The sequence below is a fragment of the Anser brachyrhynchus genome, assembly GCF_964034855.1.
Source record: "Anser brachyrhynchus genome assembly, chromosome: 19".
Classification (NCBI taxonomy): Eukaryota; Metazoa; Chordata; class Aves; order Anseriformes; family Anatidae; genus Anser; species Anser brachyrhynchus.
Window position 1 is genome coordinate 4,715,191 of NC_137712.1, and position 17,279 is coordinate 4,732,469.

The following is a 17,279-nucleotide window of genomic DNA, read 5'->3' on the forward strand; positions in this document are numbered from 1 at the left end:
TATCTGCAAAGTGGTTCTGGTTTATATTTTCATTTATGCTTTTGAAGAAAACTTGAGAAGATGTTTATGAAATTTGTTAAGTGGTGTCCAGCTGGGAGGGGCAGCAAGGACCATGGAAAGAAGAATTAATTCAGGGCTTGATGATTTAGAAAAACAAATGGACTACCTGGAATTATGCTCCATTTTCAGGCTATTACAAGGCTTTATATGTCATAAACCTGGCTAGGAGAGATTCCACACAAAAGATGTGTGGAGTGCATTTGGATACAGGCTGAACATCACCACCGGTGCTGTGCTCTGGCAGAGGAGGCAAGTGTAGAGGAACGGATGAACTGTCACAGTATTTCAGTCAAGGGGGGTAATCTTGCTCTACTCAGTACTGGTGAGGCCTCTGCAGGATTACTCTCACATTTTATGAGAGTGGACTGATTCAAGGGAGAGAAGAGGGAAGGAAACATCATAGTCTTCAGATACGTAAAAGGAGTCCCCAGGTGCATGATCATTGTCATAAAAAAACACAGACCCAAAATGCAGCAAGGCAGATCCTGAATAGGAAGATGTTAAGAAGCCTGATGGGAAGTGCAGTAAAGTGCTGGCATAGGCTGCATACCCATCATATGTCTTGCCTGCTCTTAATGTCAAATTGAAAAACAGCTGTTTGAACTCTGCTCTGCACACTTGTGAGCAGGAAAGGGATTAAACTGAGCTTTTAAGGTTAGACAGCTGAGCTGGGGGAAGTTGATTTTTATGGCTGCTGAAAACAGAGGAGTAGTTAATTTATTTTTTTTCAGTAAGTAAATATCATTACCTAATACGTGTTATTGTCATCTAAAGTTTCTTTGCTGGTATCAGACCTCAGTTTACCTTCCTCCTACATGCAGCTTCCGTAGGACCTGTCTCTGGCAGTGAAAGATGGAGTTTATCAGCCAAAATGACAGCTGTATTAGCCCTGCATATCACCTGATATGATTCAGTCAGGTGAATTTACTAAATTGCAAAGGTGTGTGATTTAGATGAATACATAGAGAACATGTATTCATAACGTACATACAGAAATCAGAATCAGTTCAGAAAGGTTCCCGCTTCGGTTATAACTGTGCTCGTTTCTCGCTGAAATGAGAGACCTCTCAAGCATTTTACATAATCCACCTCAGTGACTAAGCAGCATGGCTCTAGCTGTCTAGCTCGTTCCAGCTATCTGATTTCAGAAAGATTGAATTAATTTGAAGCTGTTTGAAGAACTTTATGCTCCTATGAAAGAAAAAAATCAACGTTTCTCTCATTTTGAGGTATTTGTAACTGATTTTCCCTTGTTATTTTGTTCTTTGCAGATTGAAAGCTGCTGGAAGTAAGAAGTTGCCTTTCCTTCTACTCTAGAAGAGATGTTTTCCAGGAAAGTGGTGGGATCTCTTGTCTGTCTATCTGTTGTTATCACACTTATCTGGTAAGCATTTGCTAACGAGCTTTATCATGTTTAAATCATGAGCTTCCTGGCTATAAGTATACCATAGTAAAAAGCATAACAGCAGAATAACAAATACAGGCCGTGCATTTTATGGGAAGTGCCTGTTACAGCTTGTAAGAAAGAGCAATGATTAGTATAACGGGTAAAGTAACAGTAGTAGGGGGATAAGCCTCTGAAGGGAGAGAGGAAAAGACTAATTTTGTCCAAATGGGGCAGCTAACACCGTGTCTGACTAACAAACAACTGTTCAAGTACAGAACATTCCAGTTACTTTTCACTTCAGACCTTAAGATCTGTCTCTTCAAAAGGTCTAAACTCACTCCAAGGTAACTAGGGATAGCTTGTACCTTTCAAACATGGAAGATGTTTGTAACATGGAGGACATTGACTCCTGAGTATGCTTTGTAAATTCTTCTGAAAAAAATCAAATTAAATTATTATTAATCATACTGTATTTCTGATGTTGCAATTTGTTGTTATTTCACATTGTGGGCAGTTGTATTTCACCACTAGCGAAGTGATCCTATATAAGAAGCCATAGAGGTTGTGATCAAAACTGAAAGTAGACAAAAGCCTATGTACCTGTTCGTCTGTTATGTAAATTAAGACAGCATTTAACAGTTTCAGAAAGTGTCTATATGTCACATCAGTATATATTGCATACTTATCCATTTTGAACATTGCCTTGTGAATCTCCATTTGTGTACAATTTTTGAAAACACATAGTTTTACATTTTGTAAATCACTTGATGTAAATAGTAATATTTAGTCCTGACGTTTCAAGCTGGATGCTTCTGGATTCCTTTTAACCCTTTTTTAAAGGAGGCAAGCAGTTAACTAGAGTTACTTCTCAAAATCTACGCCAGATTCTGAAAGTATTTTGGAAAATACCTGAAAGATATATTTCAATGCTGCCTGTCTTAAAATATTTCTTCGTTATCACTTACAGGATTACAGTTGGGAATGGGAAAGTGCACTACCTCCCCTATTACCTTCCTTGCCCTGAAATCTTGTAAGTCTCACATTTTATATGTAACGAGTAATATAGATCACTGTTACAAGAGCTGTACTTCTCTGACAGTTATTACCAAGTAGTCACTTGTTCTTTATTTTATGCAAAGATGAATCTATAATTAGTCACTTTCTTCAAATAAAATGGTGACAATTCAACTTGTTTTGCTTTAGTCTGCTTCCCCTTCAGTACAGCTCTGTTTGTACAGCTTGGATGAAGTCTTGTTTGTTGTGTGTCACAGACTGTGACTAACAGGTTAATGTTGGGTTCGTTATCAGGGTGTAATCACGCACGTACACATGTACACACAGGATCTCACTGTGCTTTGAGATGTGGGTTAAGTCTCTCACCTTGCTGGACGGAGAAACTTAAGTAAGAGAGGTGAAGTGAAAGATCCCATAAGGCCACAAGGATTTCTGGCAGAGTTAGGAATAACGCATTAGTCTCCTAACCATGTTCTTTAGCGTATGATCTGTGCTTTCAATTCCGTTTAAGAATTTACTTGTGTTATGGCAGCAGTTGAGACTATGTGGTGAACAAACTGAAAGGGTGGCTGCTTCTCCAGAAAACTCTAAGGAGTCAGTTTCACTGCGTGATGCAAACTAATTTAAAGTTAACTGACCTAGCATGAATCCTAATAGCCATCTCAAAGCTGCATAAAAGGAATTTGTACTGTGAAAGAGCAAGATATTTAGGCTGACTTCACTGCCATATTGGACCACAGCCATAACACGGCATTCAGCAGGTTTACCCATCCTTTATAAGGATCTATTGACCTTGTAAACACAACAGAGATATGCAAATAGAAAATACGATCTTTTATAGAGGTATTTAAATTATTCCAAGCCATTAAAAATAGGGTGCCTTGTAAGAAGGTTATTTCTCTGAATTCTGTTCAAAGTGTGACATATTTCAGATAGTTCAGCCCTCCAGGTGAACAGGAAAAGGTGTGTGGGGAATGAAACGCATACATGACCATCACTGGCAGTCCCCAGCAAGCACGTGGCTTTTGACCCCTAAACTCTGATTTACTCACAGACTTGGAGAGCTGCCAGCATCTCCCCATCGCTGTTTGGTTCTGCATCAAAGCTGTTACTTGTCTGGCAGCCCTTTAAGGTGTGTGCAGGCAGCGCCTAACTCTCTGCACCGGGCAGAGAAGCGCACGCAGCAGCTGGAGTGGGAACTTGGTCAGATGTCAGTACACCAGCAGATCCTGAAGCTAAACCTGGTTCCTGTTTAAAGAAAAAACATGACAATCTCCTTCTTTTCCCACCCCATCATGCAGCTCCATGAAACTCCAATACACAGAAGAGAAGCCGATCCAACTTTTCCCCCAGTAAGTGATGGCTTTTCATTCCCTGACCTTTAAACTGCTGTTCCTTTCTTCCAGGCATATTCATGTATTATTCAGTGGATATTTCTTCCTTTTTGCAGATTATTTTATCAGCAGCCAAGAGTACTGGCCCCAAAGTAAGTTTCTTTTTTTGAACTTTGCTGTTTGTTTCTTACTCTTGCAAGTTAGAGAGCTGCTGACTTTGGTTCGGGTGCTCTGTAGCACTCAAAATTTCAAAGTTCTGATATACACTGAACAGTACATTGTTCCATGAGAAGCCTAACTGCATGTATATGTTTATAGCTGTCTATGCTACTCTAAGATTGAGCACAGTCACTGTACACTTGCTACCATACCTACCGTAAATTCCCAGTTAATACATTAGCACACACTCAGCCTGCCTACACAGCTGCTGCCAAGGACTCTTTCTGAGATTGGAGACGTAGTAGCTGGAAGACAGTAAGAAATAAATAACTTCTGGAACTGTTCGATAGCTTTAACCAGCTGTGGGTGAGCTTTGAATCCATTTCAGGGCAAAATCAAGCAAGTGCCTTGTATGACCTTCAGCAATGGTTTTGGCTAACCTGCTGGATCTTACCCTGGAACAAATTACAGGCACTCATAAAGGCCAGTCTGTCTGAGAGGCAGTCGAACCAGTGATTTTAAACAGACATGGAAGGCTTCAGGCAGCAGCAGCCAAGATGTGACTTAGGCAAATGTTCCTTGTCAGCTCGTGTTTGTTAGCAGCCTCCTTTGGGCCAGCTCATATGACCCGACTCTTACCTCTAGCAGCTCCCCTTCAGCAGCCACCATTCTGACCCACATTAATAAACGCTCCCTGTAGCAAGGTTTTTACCTTGTTGTTTTGATGGGATGTGCGAGGCCCGAATATTTCTCTCCCCCACGTTGGAATAAATTAATGTGCAAAATCAGCTCGTGCAGGGACTGAAGTAAACGCGGAGAGTATCATGTAGCTGTTAGTGCTGTGTTTTCTGAAGGGAGTTGACTCGTGTGCACTGAGTGGGTGCATACCATGGAAATGAGTCATCGGGAAACCCAGGGCAGCTCTGTCAGATCCGATGAAAAAAGAGCCCTATTTAGAGAAAAAACAACATAGATTTCCTTCTTCCCCCTCTCTTTTCTCTCTCTATGCCGTGTCCTCACCCCCTCCCCAATTAACCCAGAAGGAGAACAGCTGAGTTAATACATTTTATACAAACCAAATTCTTCTCGTGTGATTTCATCTCCTAATCGTATGCATTACTATAGGAGGGAGTGAACTTGTTATTCTCACATTCTCACAGAATTAAAGTATTAGATGTGGGTTGAAGGCGTACCGCTACCTCAGGCATCAAACTGCTCCGCGCAGGTCCCTGCGCTGTTATTGGGAGCGCGCCAGATGGGAGGCTGCTTTGGCCTCCGAGTGTGGTCCTCCACCATGTGGCCGTGACAAATTTCATTAGCAGGGTGATACAGGTCTAGTGGAAATGTGAACAGGCTAGGGTAAAATGGACATTGTAAATAACATCCTGTTTAAAAAATCAAAAAGGTAGGAAACTCTGGAAACAAGGAAGAAAGCCGAAATAGCATTGCATAACTGTAACTGGGCATAGTCGGACTCTGCTGCAAGTATATTGAAAATTTCCACCACCCACACACAAAGAATATTAAGGATTTTCTATAATTGTTACACATTTGAATGATGGCTCACACACAGAATTTCAAATTATATCTGAATGTATTAAAGCTATATATAAATACTGGAAAAATAGACTGTCATGCCACAAGCTGTGTTTTAATAATACAATGACAATGGGGTATATTTCTATAGTAATTTTTATATTGTTACTTCCGCATTAATTCATAAGTAGCTATCTTCATCAGTGATAGCAAACGTGTAGCTTCCCATTCTGTGTGTTCAGCGGTCATTAAACTCTCTTCAGCAGAGAAGTCCTATAAACTTAAATGAGATTTTAGTGTACAATCACTTTTCTTTACAATTCTGTAAACAGTGCTGAATTTCATCCCAGGAACTGAAATGTCTATGCTCTATGAAATTAAATAAGAGTGCAGGAAAATACCTGAACAAAATACCATCCATAATAAGTTAATGCTGACACACTCTTCGGTGCTTCTTTCCCATTGACTGGGCTTGAAACCAAAGGGAGCAGCTACATTTCGTTAACATTCCCTTTGTTTTCTTTCAGGCGTCAGGATGTGCTAACGGTCACACCATGGCTGGCCCCCATCATTTGGGACGGTACCTTCAGTCCTGAGATCCTGGACAGTGCCTACCGGCCACTGAATCTCACCATAGGGGTAACAGCCTTTGCTGTTGGGAAGTAAGTGAACCATTCAGGGGACACGGCTCTGGGGTTGATGTTCTTCCTCTGTGGAAAGCTTGTTTTGGTTTTTCTTGTCCTCAGCAGAGCTGAAGTCTCTTCCAATCTGTAGTAAATTTTAATGCCTGTGTGCTGTGGCCATAATCATACAAGCCTATAAGACGATTCAGCACCCAAGATACCTGAAGTGTGGTCAAGATTTTTAAAGAACTGGCAGGTGCCTTGGGAATTAAAGATATGTAGATAGGTGGTTGGTTGGTCAAAGCAGGGATAATCCACTCATTCCTTGTCCACAGAACTTTACTGCATGTGTAGCGTATGTATCCTTGCAGCAATAGCTAGTCAACACTCTTCATCTCTTGTCTTCACTCATTAAAGTACCCTTTATAATCCACCATGCAGCCCCATGTCTCTGCTGTGCTATTCCTATGTGTCCGTACAGATACACAAGGTTCGTGGGCCGCTTCTTGGAGTCAGCAGAGAAACATTTCATGAAAGGCTACCGGGTGAACTATTATATCTTCACTGACAACGCTGAGACAATCCCCAACGTCCAGCTGCAACCTGGTCGAAGATTTGTCATTGTCCCTGTCAAGAAGTACCCCAGCTGGCAGGAGTTCTCCGTGCGCAGGATGGAGGCCATAAATAAGCACATAGCAGAGACGAGCCACCAGGAGGTGGACTACCTCTTCTGCCTGCACATTGACATGGTGTTCTGCAACGCCTGGGGGCCTGAGACCCTGGGTGACATGGTAGCAGCCATACACCCTGGCTATTTTAACGTCCCTCGAAGCCAGTTCCCGTATGAGAGAAGGAGCTCTTCAGCAGCCTACATCCCTGATGGAGAAGGGGACTTCTACTATGGAGGAGCCGTGTTTGGAGGTCTGGTCAGGAAGGTCTATGAGTTCACCAAGACTTGCCACATGACGATCCTGACAGACAAAGCCAACGGAATCATGGCGGCCTGGAAGGAAGAAAGCCACCTCAACAGACACTTTCTCTCCCACAAACCCTCCAAAGTACTCTCTCCAGAGTATTTATGGGATGACAGCAAGCCAAAGCCCCCTGAAATTCACCTCATACGCTTTTCCACAGTGGATAAGAACTATAAAGAGATATGAGATCCTTTCACAGATGTTCTCCACATGATCAAACCCACTGAATATTAGCTCCCAGAGAATAGGCCCCACTGTGAATATTTGGTCGCACTGTGAACAAACTGAGAAAGGAACATGTGTATATTTTCTCTGGAGATTGGGAGTCTTAAAGCGTTTCAGAAGCAGCAGCCGAAGCGGAGATGAGAATGGAAAGGTTTCTGGGTTTCCTAATCTTTGTAAATACAGGTGTTCCACTTGAGGCTGCAGCACACAAAAAGCTATCAAAAAGGCCAGCTGTCAAATCTAAGGCTGTCCTTATAGCAGGGCTGCAGATGTCACTGCCTGAGTATTTTTCTTACAGAAACTTAGGCAGGATCAAAACAGTGTTTTACATTGCTGTGGAGAAAGAAAGACATAGTTACATAAAGAACTTTCCACTTAATAAAATAATAACAAAATGTGCAGGGTAATAAATTTTCATGTACTGTGGTTTAAACTCACAATGTTTGTCAGGATCAGGAAGAAACTTGCCCTCAGAGCAGGTTACACCTGATTAGTGTGCAGCAGGATTTCTTGGGCCTTCTTGGCAGTGGGCTGGTGCCAGCCATTGCCAGTAAGAATCCTGGCCTGACAGGACAAATCGTGTGGATTCACATAGCAGCCATCTTCCAAATTCCAGTCTGTGTTTTGCAGACCTGAATTTAGACAGAACTGGCACAGTTCAGACCCAGACTGAACTCCTTTGGGTTTGTTCCAATCACAGATGTGCTCTGAACCTTTTCCCCCGTTCGCATGTCTCTGGGGATTATGTAATCTTTTCCAACACAGAAAATCTGGTATGGGAGGTCCATGTTCTTATCCGTTGCTTCAGTCCTTTCCAACTTTTCTAAGCTCTGTGAAATAAATTGGCTAGAAGTCGTTGGAACCAACAGTAACAGCTGGTGCATTTCCAGCAAGCAGGGTGATTTCATTTCATAATGAAATGAGCTAGTTAAACCGTGGGTTCAGCCTAGAGCTGGAAATAGGCTGGGGTTAACATTTCTTTTGCATGAATACGACGAGAAGTCGAACCAGGTGGTTTGCAGCCTTAAAAGCCTGAGAGCTCACTCAGGTGAAGAGGCGTGGGTGATGACCAAACGCAGGGGAACGGCCACCAACAGCTGCATAACTGATTATCAGCTGAGGTCACGGCATGGAGGCTTGTGTGCCGCCTCCCCTGCTGCAGTGCATTGCCTGTAAATATCTCCCCTATTAGCTCCTGGGCATGCTACCGAAGGGTGGTGCACGTCCGTGCTGTGGTCATTTAATGCCAGCAGGCAGCCAGAGCCCAGGGAACAGCCAAGAGGAGCAGAGCTGGGTGTTGCTGCCATGCTGCACAGTACAGGGAGGAGAAGCAGGGGTGAAAGGGCTAGGCTGGCTGTTTCTAAGGGAACAGTTTTTTTGTTTTTTTCTTTAAAAAAAAGGCTCATTTGGCAGAGAGAGAGAGAAAATGGGGAAGAGGTGCCTGACTGTACTTGCTTCTCTTCACATGAGAAAGTTGCTGTGTGGCAGTGCATCACGTACTGAAAGCTTCAGGGCCCCACCATTGATTGCAGATGACTGAACTACCCATTTCAGCCCTATGTGAGCAGGCAGAGAATGGCCCGTGTCGCTGCAGGCATTTCCTCTTGCAGAAGGCTCATTGGAAAACCTTTCACAGCACCCACAATAGGGGTAAGGTACACAAAGCACCTCCAGCCCCAGACCCCTAGAGGCAGCCTGGGCTGTTGCTTCATGCTTTCTCCATCAGAGGATCTGCCCTATCGTGTTTTCTGAGCGCTGTGGTGCTGGAGGACGACACCCCTCCGACATAACCAAACCAGAAGGGATTGTGCTGCGAAGATGTCTGTGTTTGGTAACCACGGAACCTCATCTAGACCAAAAGGGTGAAGAAAGCTCCTTATCCTAATCTTTCCGAAAGGACGTATTCCTGCCAAACCCACGATTAATACTGAATATTTTCTGTTTGTGAAACAATAGTGTCCAAAGCCCATGACTGAAACTAGGGTTTCATTATGCCAGTTACTATATATATGCATATGGATTCCTTTTCAAGCCAGAAGGAACTGTCTGGTCCGATCTCCTGCACAGGCCAGGCCAGATAATTTTATCTCCTGATGTCAGTATCAAGCTCACGATACGTGGCTGAGCTGTGCTAGATCTCTTAGAAAAGCATTCAGACCCAATAAAAACTTCAAGTGATACAGAAACCACAAGCCCGTAGATCAGCTGTGCCGATGGTTAATTCCTCCTGTGCCTTAATTCTGTTCTAAATTGGTCTGTGTTTTCAGCCACTGAACTTCCTTCTGCCATGCTGGATGATTCGGATTCCTGTACAGATATTCATAGTCTATACCAAATCCACCATGAGAGGAAATTCCCCACCACAAAAAAATGTGCGATAGGAGGTGTTTCTGGAGTATGTGTTCTGAAAAATCTTTCGTGAAAGGTTTGGTCTCCTGCTCTGCTTCCTGTGTGTCCTTTTGGCTGGATTTAAGACCCAGACCTTCCCCCTGTTACTGGCAGAGCGATGGACTCATCTGTGCAGTGCCAAACACGTTCATCCTCTTGGCAGGCCCGCAGCTTCTCCCCAGGGGAAGGTCTTCTGTCGCATGACACCGTTCTGCTCGACAGGGCTGCGATTTGGAGCGCTACCTAGAGAGTGCCTCTGTCTCCAGGGAGCAGAAGAACGTGACAGCAGGAACACGCTCCCCGGTGCAGCGTGGGGGATGCTTCCTGAATCAGCTCATGTCCTCCTCTAATTAATGAAAGTCTGGACTTCTGTCATCATCGCCTCCTGCTGATTAATCCCCCTCCCCCAGCACCAGCAGCAAGCTTTCCTTCTCTCGGTTGGGTTGTGCAGCCTGACACCCGTGGCACACGCAGGGACCTACGTGCTGGTCTGAGTTTCCCACCAACCTCCGCTGCTCTGTGGGGAAACTGAGGCACGGAGTAATAAAGCAACAGACTGGTTCTGTGTGGGGGGGGTCTGCCTTCACTCACCGCAGGGGACAGTGCCACCTCACACATCCCCATGCCAGGGGAATTCGGACTTAGGGACACATACATACGGTACTGCACAGAAATGAATCGGCACATGTAAATAAATCACCAGCTGATTTATGCTGCCCGGGGACCTGGTCATGCTTTCAAGGTATTTCTGACTCAAGCCCTGTTTGTCCGTAACCAAGTCTCCCATCAGAAGCTTGTTGCTTTCCCAAGAGCCCCTTGTTCCGTCGGTCCCTTTCTGTTTGACTGGAACAGACTCATCATTCATTGTCCATCTAATTTAAGAACCCATCTGACAGGCTTTTTCTTTCCTTGCCCTAGCCGATGACTTGCATGGTGCATTCAGCCACAAAGGAAAAACTGCTCTGGGAGGGGGGGAAAGAAACAGAGACTTACAGAAAAAGATCTGAAGTGGGGTCAGACGTCTTGCTCTCCCCCCTAGCAGAACAAGAATCATTTGCACTGAACTCAGACTTGGTTTTCCTTTGCTGTCCCACAGGTGGTGTTACCTGGCAGCACTGAGCAGAAATGCCCACTTTGATAGGCAGTTAAAAAAGGACAGATCTGGGCAAACCTCCTCTGGCTGGGGGACAGGGACTGGGATGATCTTTGGCAGACAGGGCCAAGGAAGGCTAAGAACAGCAGGTACATCCCCTGCACAAAACCAGCAGAAAAACAGCAGATGCACCCAGCGAGCTTAATGCAGCAACAGCAGCATGGTGGTGGAAAGGAGCTGGAAGGCTGCAAGCTCTGCGACAGCGCCTGGTTTTACTCTGCTACCCTTTGTTTTATCCGTTCCCCTTGTGGCTTTTCCAGGAAGGTACTGTCCCCTGTCTGTGTCCGCACAGGGTCTCGGTCCCTCACTAGCGAATGAGACACCAAGCAAGGATTTGCTCTGATCTCCCAGGGTAGTTCCAGGCACCGGGGCTGTTATTTTCTCACTTGAATTCCCCTTGCTCTGCTCCACCTCAGTGCCCCAGCGAGTCCCCGTGGGATCCCCAGCACGCAGAGAGCAACGGCTGCCCTGCAGGTGGAGCGACAGGGACGGTGACGGGCACCCTCGGGGACAGCAGAAACCGGAGCAGAGTCTGTGAGTGGGTTGCACTCTGCTCACGCTAAATCCCCAGCCCTGCGGTTCTGATCCACACCATCACATAATTTAGGAAAACATCGCTAGCAAAATTCATCGGAGTGACTTTTAAAGGTCTGCCTACCCACCCAGCTCCCTCCTTTATCTACATGCAAGCGTGCTGCTGTACTCGCTTGACTTTTCTTGGGCTATATTTAGATTAAGCATAGATCCACCAAATGTTGCTGTTTCAAGTAAAGCTGGTATATCGCCATACGAGTAGAAAGGCAGTTTGAACCAGAAATCTCTGTGCGTGTCTGCCCACCTTGTCCCTTTGCTGAACCTTGGGCCAATTTAGAGTAAGCCAGATGAGTACAAATGACTTTCTAAAAGGGCTTTTTTTTTTTTTTTTTTTTTAAGTGAGTTTTGCCTGCGGCAAATTACAGTTATAGGCCTTTTGAAATATGTATTTTCCCCTCCGTTCAGCGCTGACACTGTTACTATAATTAGAGTGATGTTGCTCTGTAGCAGCATCTAGTGCCAGGGAGAGGGCCCTCGCAGCACCTTTTCCTTTCCTGGCTGCGCTCCTGGCCCAGAGGCCGGCTCTGCTGGCACGAAGCCACGCAGGAGTGAGACGGTCGGGCGCGATGGGCTGTGCCGTGTCCCCAACTCCTGCCGTGCCCCTGGCAGCGCTGCTGCCTCCTGCTCGGTGGCTCCAGGCCAGGGGGCTCCTGGAGGCGGTGGCACCCAGTGGGTCCCCAGGAGGGGGTGGCCGGCTCCGCACCCCCAAGCCAGGAGCGACGCCTGGCTCCGTGTCACCTCTGCATGGCCTTCGCCGCCGCCGCTTCTCCTGACATCACCCGGCCATGCCACATGTCACCGGCCTCATAAATACAAGCCATGAGCACTGGAGCCTCTCGAGCGCAGCTCTCTGTTTCCAGGGCAACTCCGCTCAGCCTCGCCGGCTCACCAGCTCACGCTCCAGCACCCCGGCTGCGCGTGGAGCTTTCCGGCACCTTTTTCCTCGGGTTCCCCCGGGCCCCCATTTCGGGCGCCGGGCCGAGCAGAGACGCAGCAGCCGGGGGGTGGCCGTCGGTTGTGCTCCGGCCTGGTGGTCCCAGCACGGCGCTGGGCTCCCCTCCTCGGGGGAACGGAGCCGGGAAGAGCCTGGCAGCGGGTCCCACCGCGCGCCCCCCTCCCCGCCCTGCAGCTCTCCTATTTATAGGCGCACAGCGGCGCTGCCCCAACCCTCCGCTCGCTCCCCGGAGAGCCCCAAAGGCTCCTTGCTGCCCCCCCCAAAAAAAAATTTGGGGTCCCCAGGGGAGGAGGGGACACAAGCGGGGCGCTTTTGGGGTCCCCCTCCCGTGCGCGCCGCGGGGCGCAGGTGCCGCTGCGCGCCCCCGTGCCTCGGGGCCGCGGGTGCGCGCCCAGCGGGGCCCGTTGCGCGCGGCCGGGCGGAGCCGGGCTCGGCCCCCGCCCCCCCCTTACCCCCCCCCCACCCCTCCCCGTTCCGCGCGCCCGCCCCCGCGCTGCGCGCTCCCGGCGACGGCGGCTCCCGGGGCGGGGGGGCCCCCATGGCCGGCGCGGCGCGGCCCCGGCCGCCGGGCAGCGCGGGGGGGCGCTGAGCCCCCGGCCCCAGCGAGCGCCCCCCCGGGGCGGGGGGGGGGCACCCCAGGCCCCGCGGGGTCCCGGAGCGGAGGCCGGCGGCTCTTCCAGCGCGGCTCCGCGGAGGCTATGGTGTGCGGGGCACGATGATGATCGACAGCCAGGTGAGAGCTGCCCTCCTTTGGGTTTTTTTTACCCCCCCCTCTTTCTGGGGGGGGTCTGTCCCCTTCTGAGCACTCCTGGGGGGGTTCGGGGTGAGACGGAGCGCGGGGGGGCTGCAGGTGCAGGTGCCCGCCCCGGGTACCCCGCAGGGGAGCAGCAACAGCAGCCCCGGGGGGTTCCTTCGGGTTCCTCCTGTTCTGGGGGCGCGGGGGCCAAGAGGAGCCTGGAGGAGTGGGGCCGAAGGACGGGAGTGAAAGGCTGAGACGGGGCTGGCTGCTGGAGTGGTGCTGAGGGGTGCTGTGGGGTGCTGTGGGGTGCTGCAGGCTGTGCCCGCCAGCCGGGGCTGCTGCTGCTCTCTCGGGCAGGTGGCACCAGGAGGGCCCTTGTCCCTGCCCGGAGCGTTTATGAGGCTAAACGAAGCTAAATTGAGCCTGGAGGGGCACAAGCTCCACGCTCACAGCCCCTCCTGGTGCTTTTGGGGGCAGGGGAGGATGAACCAAAGGAGGAATATCTGGGGGGTCTCGACAGAACGCGGCTCTTTGGTCCTGCTGCCTCTCTGACTTTATCTGTTCTGGTGCCCTTCTCACGTCCCGTCCTCTCCAGCCCTGGTGAGGGATGGGGTCGGTGCCCACGGGGGCGGTGGGAAGCAGGTGGGCACCGACGGCCCCTGGAGTGGGGAAGGGAGAGGGCTGATGCCGTGATGGGAAGGTGGTTGGGATGTGGTTTTTGGACTGGAAAAATGTGCGCAGCGAGTGGGTCTGTTCGGTCTGGGCCTCGTTTGCATTGACCCAGCACGCAGACAAAAACTGAACCAGCTCTGTTGGGGGGGCAGCGTGTGAGGCAGGAGCTGGCACCGGCGTGTGTAGTGCACCTCTGGCAAAGGGGACTGGCAGCCCACGTACCGGGGTTTGCGTCCTGACCCTGCCGGGGGTCAAGAACAAGAGCACTCTGTCACCGTGGCTGTGGGCTGGAGGGGATAATTCTGCTGCGAGACCCAGAAAATCACGGGTGTAAAGTCGTCTAGAAAAAGACGTTGAGAGCTCAGTCCCCTGCTCGTGCTGCGGAATGCGGGCTGCATTCCTGCGGAGCGCTTTGCACCCGGGTCTGGGCTTCAGCCTTCCCTTCGCTGTTTGTATTTACCCCGTTTTACATCGGGGTAAACTGAGGCACGCAGAGGTATTTGTCCCCAGCCTGAGATCCTGTATGGAGCGGGCGGAACGGCGTAGGGCGCAGCTGGGCCCTCCTGGCTCCCGTTGCACGTCCTGCTCGAGGAGGGTGAGCCCTTTTGCTGCGTAAGGGGTGCAGATCGTCGAAGCCCCGTCCTTTTTTTATGACTACCGGTGAGGAGGAATTTCCAGCTGCGCCCGCGGCCGCACCCCGCCGGCTCCGCTGGCTGCACGGCCCCATTGCTCCTGCCTCGTCAACGTTTCTCTGCCGGGTTGCCAAGGGAAAGACCCACACAAACAGCGGGGAAAACTCGGTGCCGCAAAGTAAATAAGCTGAGCAAACAGGGAGGGGTTTTCGCCTCTGGTCTAATTGCTGCAGGTGCGCTCGGCGCGTCGTGACGCGGGAAAGCAAAGGTTGGTGAGCAGTGGGGAATTTCAGCCTTCAACGCCGAAACCTGCACGTGAACGGGGTCAGAAGGTGGCTCCCACCCTGGGCCAGGCTCCTGGAGCTGCAGGCTTGTCCCTTCTCTCTCTCGCTGCCTGCTTGGGCCGGAGAAGGGAGCAGACGGCACGCGAGCGGGGCTGGGGCTGGCCGAGCCTCTGCAGGACGCGGAGCCTGAGCGCGGGGAGCGGGGCTGGGGCTGAACTGGCTTCGGTGCCCCCCTCGCTCGTCTGACCCGAGGCCGGGCAGGGAGCCGTGCCCGGCCACCTCTGCCAGCCAGCAGCTCGCCGGCGGCTGTGCTTTGCTGCGGGCAGGAGGGCGAGCTGGCAACTGGTGACGGCGAGCGGGGGTCCTGCTGGCAGCGGGGCCCGGGGGGCCGCAGGAGGGGAGATGCTGAGACCCTCCGCAGAGGGAATCCACGGCTCCATCTGGAGCTCCCACTCTGTGTGTGTGTGTGTGTGTGTGTGTGTGTGTGTATGTGTGTGTGCCTGCAGACAGGGCCGGGCAGCACGAGCGGGGGGTGCAGGCTCCAGAAGAAACCCCTGGGCTGGGATGCTCCAGCGCCTGATCCGACGCCCTGCAGCTCGGTGCACTTTGTTGTCTTTGGGGTCGGTTTGCTTTGCAAGGGCTGTTCACGTGAGCCAGGGGGCGAAGGGAGGTTCAGGACTGTTTATTCTGGGCATTTTGGGGGTTCTGTTTCTCCGTTTCTTGCCGTGCCATCCCCTGTACAGTGCCCGCCTGCTGCACCTTGGGAAGCAGGGGTCCTGAGCTTGCCTGGTGATTTAAAAGCAACCTGCCCTATCCGTCACGGCTGGCTTCGCTTGATACCTTCCCATTGCTATAGCAACGTGCGCCTCACCGAGGATGCCAGCACGCTTTCCAGGCAGCAGACGCGGAGAAACTGCTTCACCTGCCCCCAAACTGCAACCGCTCAGGAGCAGGGGGGGGCTGACTGGTAACTGCCCGCAGCTGCTGGGGCCGGAGGTGCAGAGAAGCTGATGCCGGCTCGCTCAGGCTGACCCCGCTCTTCCCACCCCTCCTGAGTCTCCCTGGGACAGCAGGGTGGCAAAGCAGGGGCGGGAGGGCACGGTACCTGGTGCTGGGATCTGGGGTTTCTCTCCAGAGGAGCTCGGGATGGTGCCAGCGAGCTCCCGAGGCCGGCTGGGTGTTGGGGGCTGCTTGGGTTTTTACCCTCCTGTACGAGGCCGCCAGGTGAGCCTCACCCGCAGTGCCCTAATGGGATGACGGGGTTGTTTGCCTGTTTTCACCACAGGACCGTGCTTCTTGCTCCATATCCTTGCATGTTCCTCACTGGATGTGCTCTGGGACCCTGTGGTCTGCTCCCCCTTCCCGCTGTCCTTTGCTTTTCCGTGCAAGCCAGAGGCTGTCCCCTGTCGTGCAACCATGGGTGGCCGTCGGGATGGCTTCGGGGCTGCCTTCCCCCTCCGGGGGTGGCTGCTGCTGCCCCCGTGCAGCGCTTGGGGCTGGCTGGGGACGTGTTTTGGGAGCCCCGTGCGGGGCCGGGCAGGAGAGCGGGGCTGTGCAGCAGATGGCACTCTTGGTTTCCCTATGAATTATTGCCTTGGGTTTTGCCTTCGTCAGTGCTGGGAAGGGTCAGCGGGGACAAAGAAGGGGGCAGATCTGCTCGGAGCTCGGGGTTTGCGCCTCGCTCACCGAGGAGGAACCGTGTTCGGCTGCTCGGTGGTGAGAACATGAGGCAGCTCCATCCGTGGAGACCCCAAGTCCAACCCAAACCACCCGGGACCTGCCGTGAGACCTCGGCGAGGCCACGTCAGTCACCGCGTCCCTCCCTCCTGGGAAATGAAAGCCCCGATCCAGAGCTCCCTTTTGTGCCAGTTCCCACTGCCGGCAGCCAAACTGTCCTCAGCGTTTCCTTGTGCCCAAAGCCATGTCCTCCCCATCAGGAGGACGGCAGAGGTGCCGAATTACATGAATTTCCAGGGCCTTTTGGCTCCCAGGCCACCCCAGCGTGCCTGGGGCTCCCTGCGGGGTGCCGGATATTTGCTTTCCTTACCAATTTATTTCCCCCCCCCCCCCCGCATTGTCACTTTTGGCCGTGGGTCAAAGACAACACTCGTAGACGGGAGCTGACGTCAAAGGCAGCTCGGCGGTGGTGTGTCAGAGGCTCACAGGCTTCCAGGACGGGGTTCCCGCTCCCCGGGGGCTGCGAGTTCATCCCCTGGGAAATCGGGCTTTAGGTGAGCGCCGGAGCTTGGGGAGTTCGGGGTGTCCCAGGGTGTCCCCTTGCAGGTTTCACAGGATGTCCGGTGCTTGGGAAGCAAACCCCGTGGGACACGAACCCCGTGGGAAGCAGACCCCGAAGAGACCTTGGCCAGCGCCGGAGGAGCCCGCCTGGCTCCGCACGCAGCCCGGGGCCCTTTGAAGCCTCCCCCCCGGCCCCGCTGCCTCCCTCCCGCAGCGGATTTCCCCCCGCCTGCTTCCTGCCTGTCCCAGCTCTTCGCCTCCCCGCGACACCACCGGCGTGAAAAGGGCTGGGTGGGCGCGTGGGGGGAGGAC

At 51.4% G+C, this 17,279-nt stretch overlaps 2 protein-coding genes and 1 long non-coding RNA gene across 5 annotated transcripts in view; 2 read left to right on the forward strand and 1 right to left on the reverse strand.

The window, feature by feature from the left end:
- Positions 1-5,995, reverse strand: part of LOC308180179 — a 20,229-nt gene extending 14,234 nt beyond the window's left edge. For both annotated transcript variants that reach the window (XR_013940789.1, XR_013940790.1), the window contains exons 1-2: positions 4,667-5,995; positions 3,514-3,709 (exon numbers count right to left, since the gene is read on the reverse strand). This is a non-coding gene — a long non-coding RNA (uncharacterized lncRNA). The remainder of the gene's footprint in view (positions 1-3,513; positions 3,710-4,666) is intronic.
- Positions 1-10,411, forward strand: part of GBGT1 (globoside alpha-1,3-N-acetylgalactosaminyltransferase 1 (FORS blood group)) — an 11,472-nt gene extending 1,061 nt beyond the window's left edge. Inside the window, exons 2-8 of one of the 2 annotated variants that reach the window (XM_080561382.1) lie at positions 190-309; positions 1,332-1,444; positions 2,415-2,477; positions 3,763-3,813; positions 3,912-3,947; positions 6,018-6,152; positions 6,595-10,411. In XM_080561382.1, the coding sequence (XP_080417508.1) occupies positions 1,383-1,444; positions 2,415-2,477; positions 3,763-3,813; positions 3,912-3,947; positions 6,018-6,152; positions 6,595-7,273 (1,026 nt within the window). In that variant the 5' untranslated portion in view covers positions 190-309; positions 1,332-1,382 and the 3' untranslated portion in view covers positions 7,274-10,411. The remainder of the gene's footprint in view (positions 1-189; positions 310-1,331; positions 1,445-2,414; positions 2,478-3,762; positions 3,814-3,911; positions 3,948-6,017; positions 6,153-6,594) is intronic. The other variant, XM_080561381.1, reaches the window with a different exon arrangement.
- A 2,501-nt stretch (positions 10,412-12,912) lies between these two features.
- The window catches only part of RALGDS (ral guanine nucleotide dissociation stimulator), a 48,792-nt gene continuing 44,425 nt past the window's right edge, over positions 12,913-17,279 (forward strand). Inside the window, exon 1 of the mRNA XM_080561772.1 lies at positions 12,913-13,135. Coding sequence (XP_080417898.1) covers positions 13,118-13,135 — 18 coding nt within the window. The 5' untranslated portion in view covers positions 12,913-13,117. The remainder of the gene's footprint in view (positions 13,136-17,279) is intronic.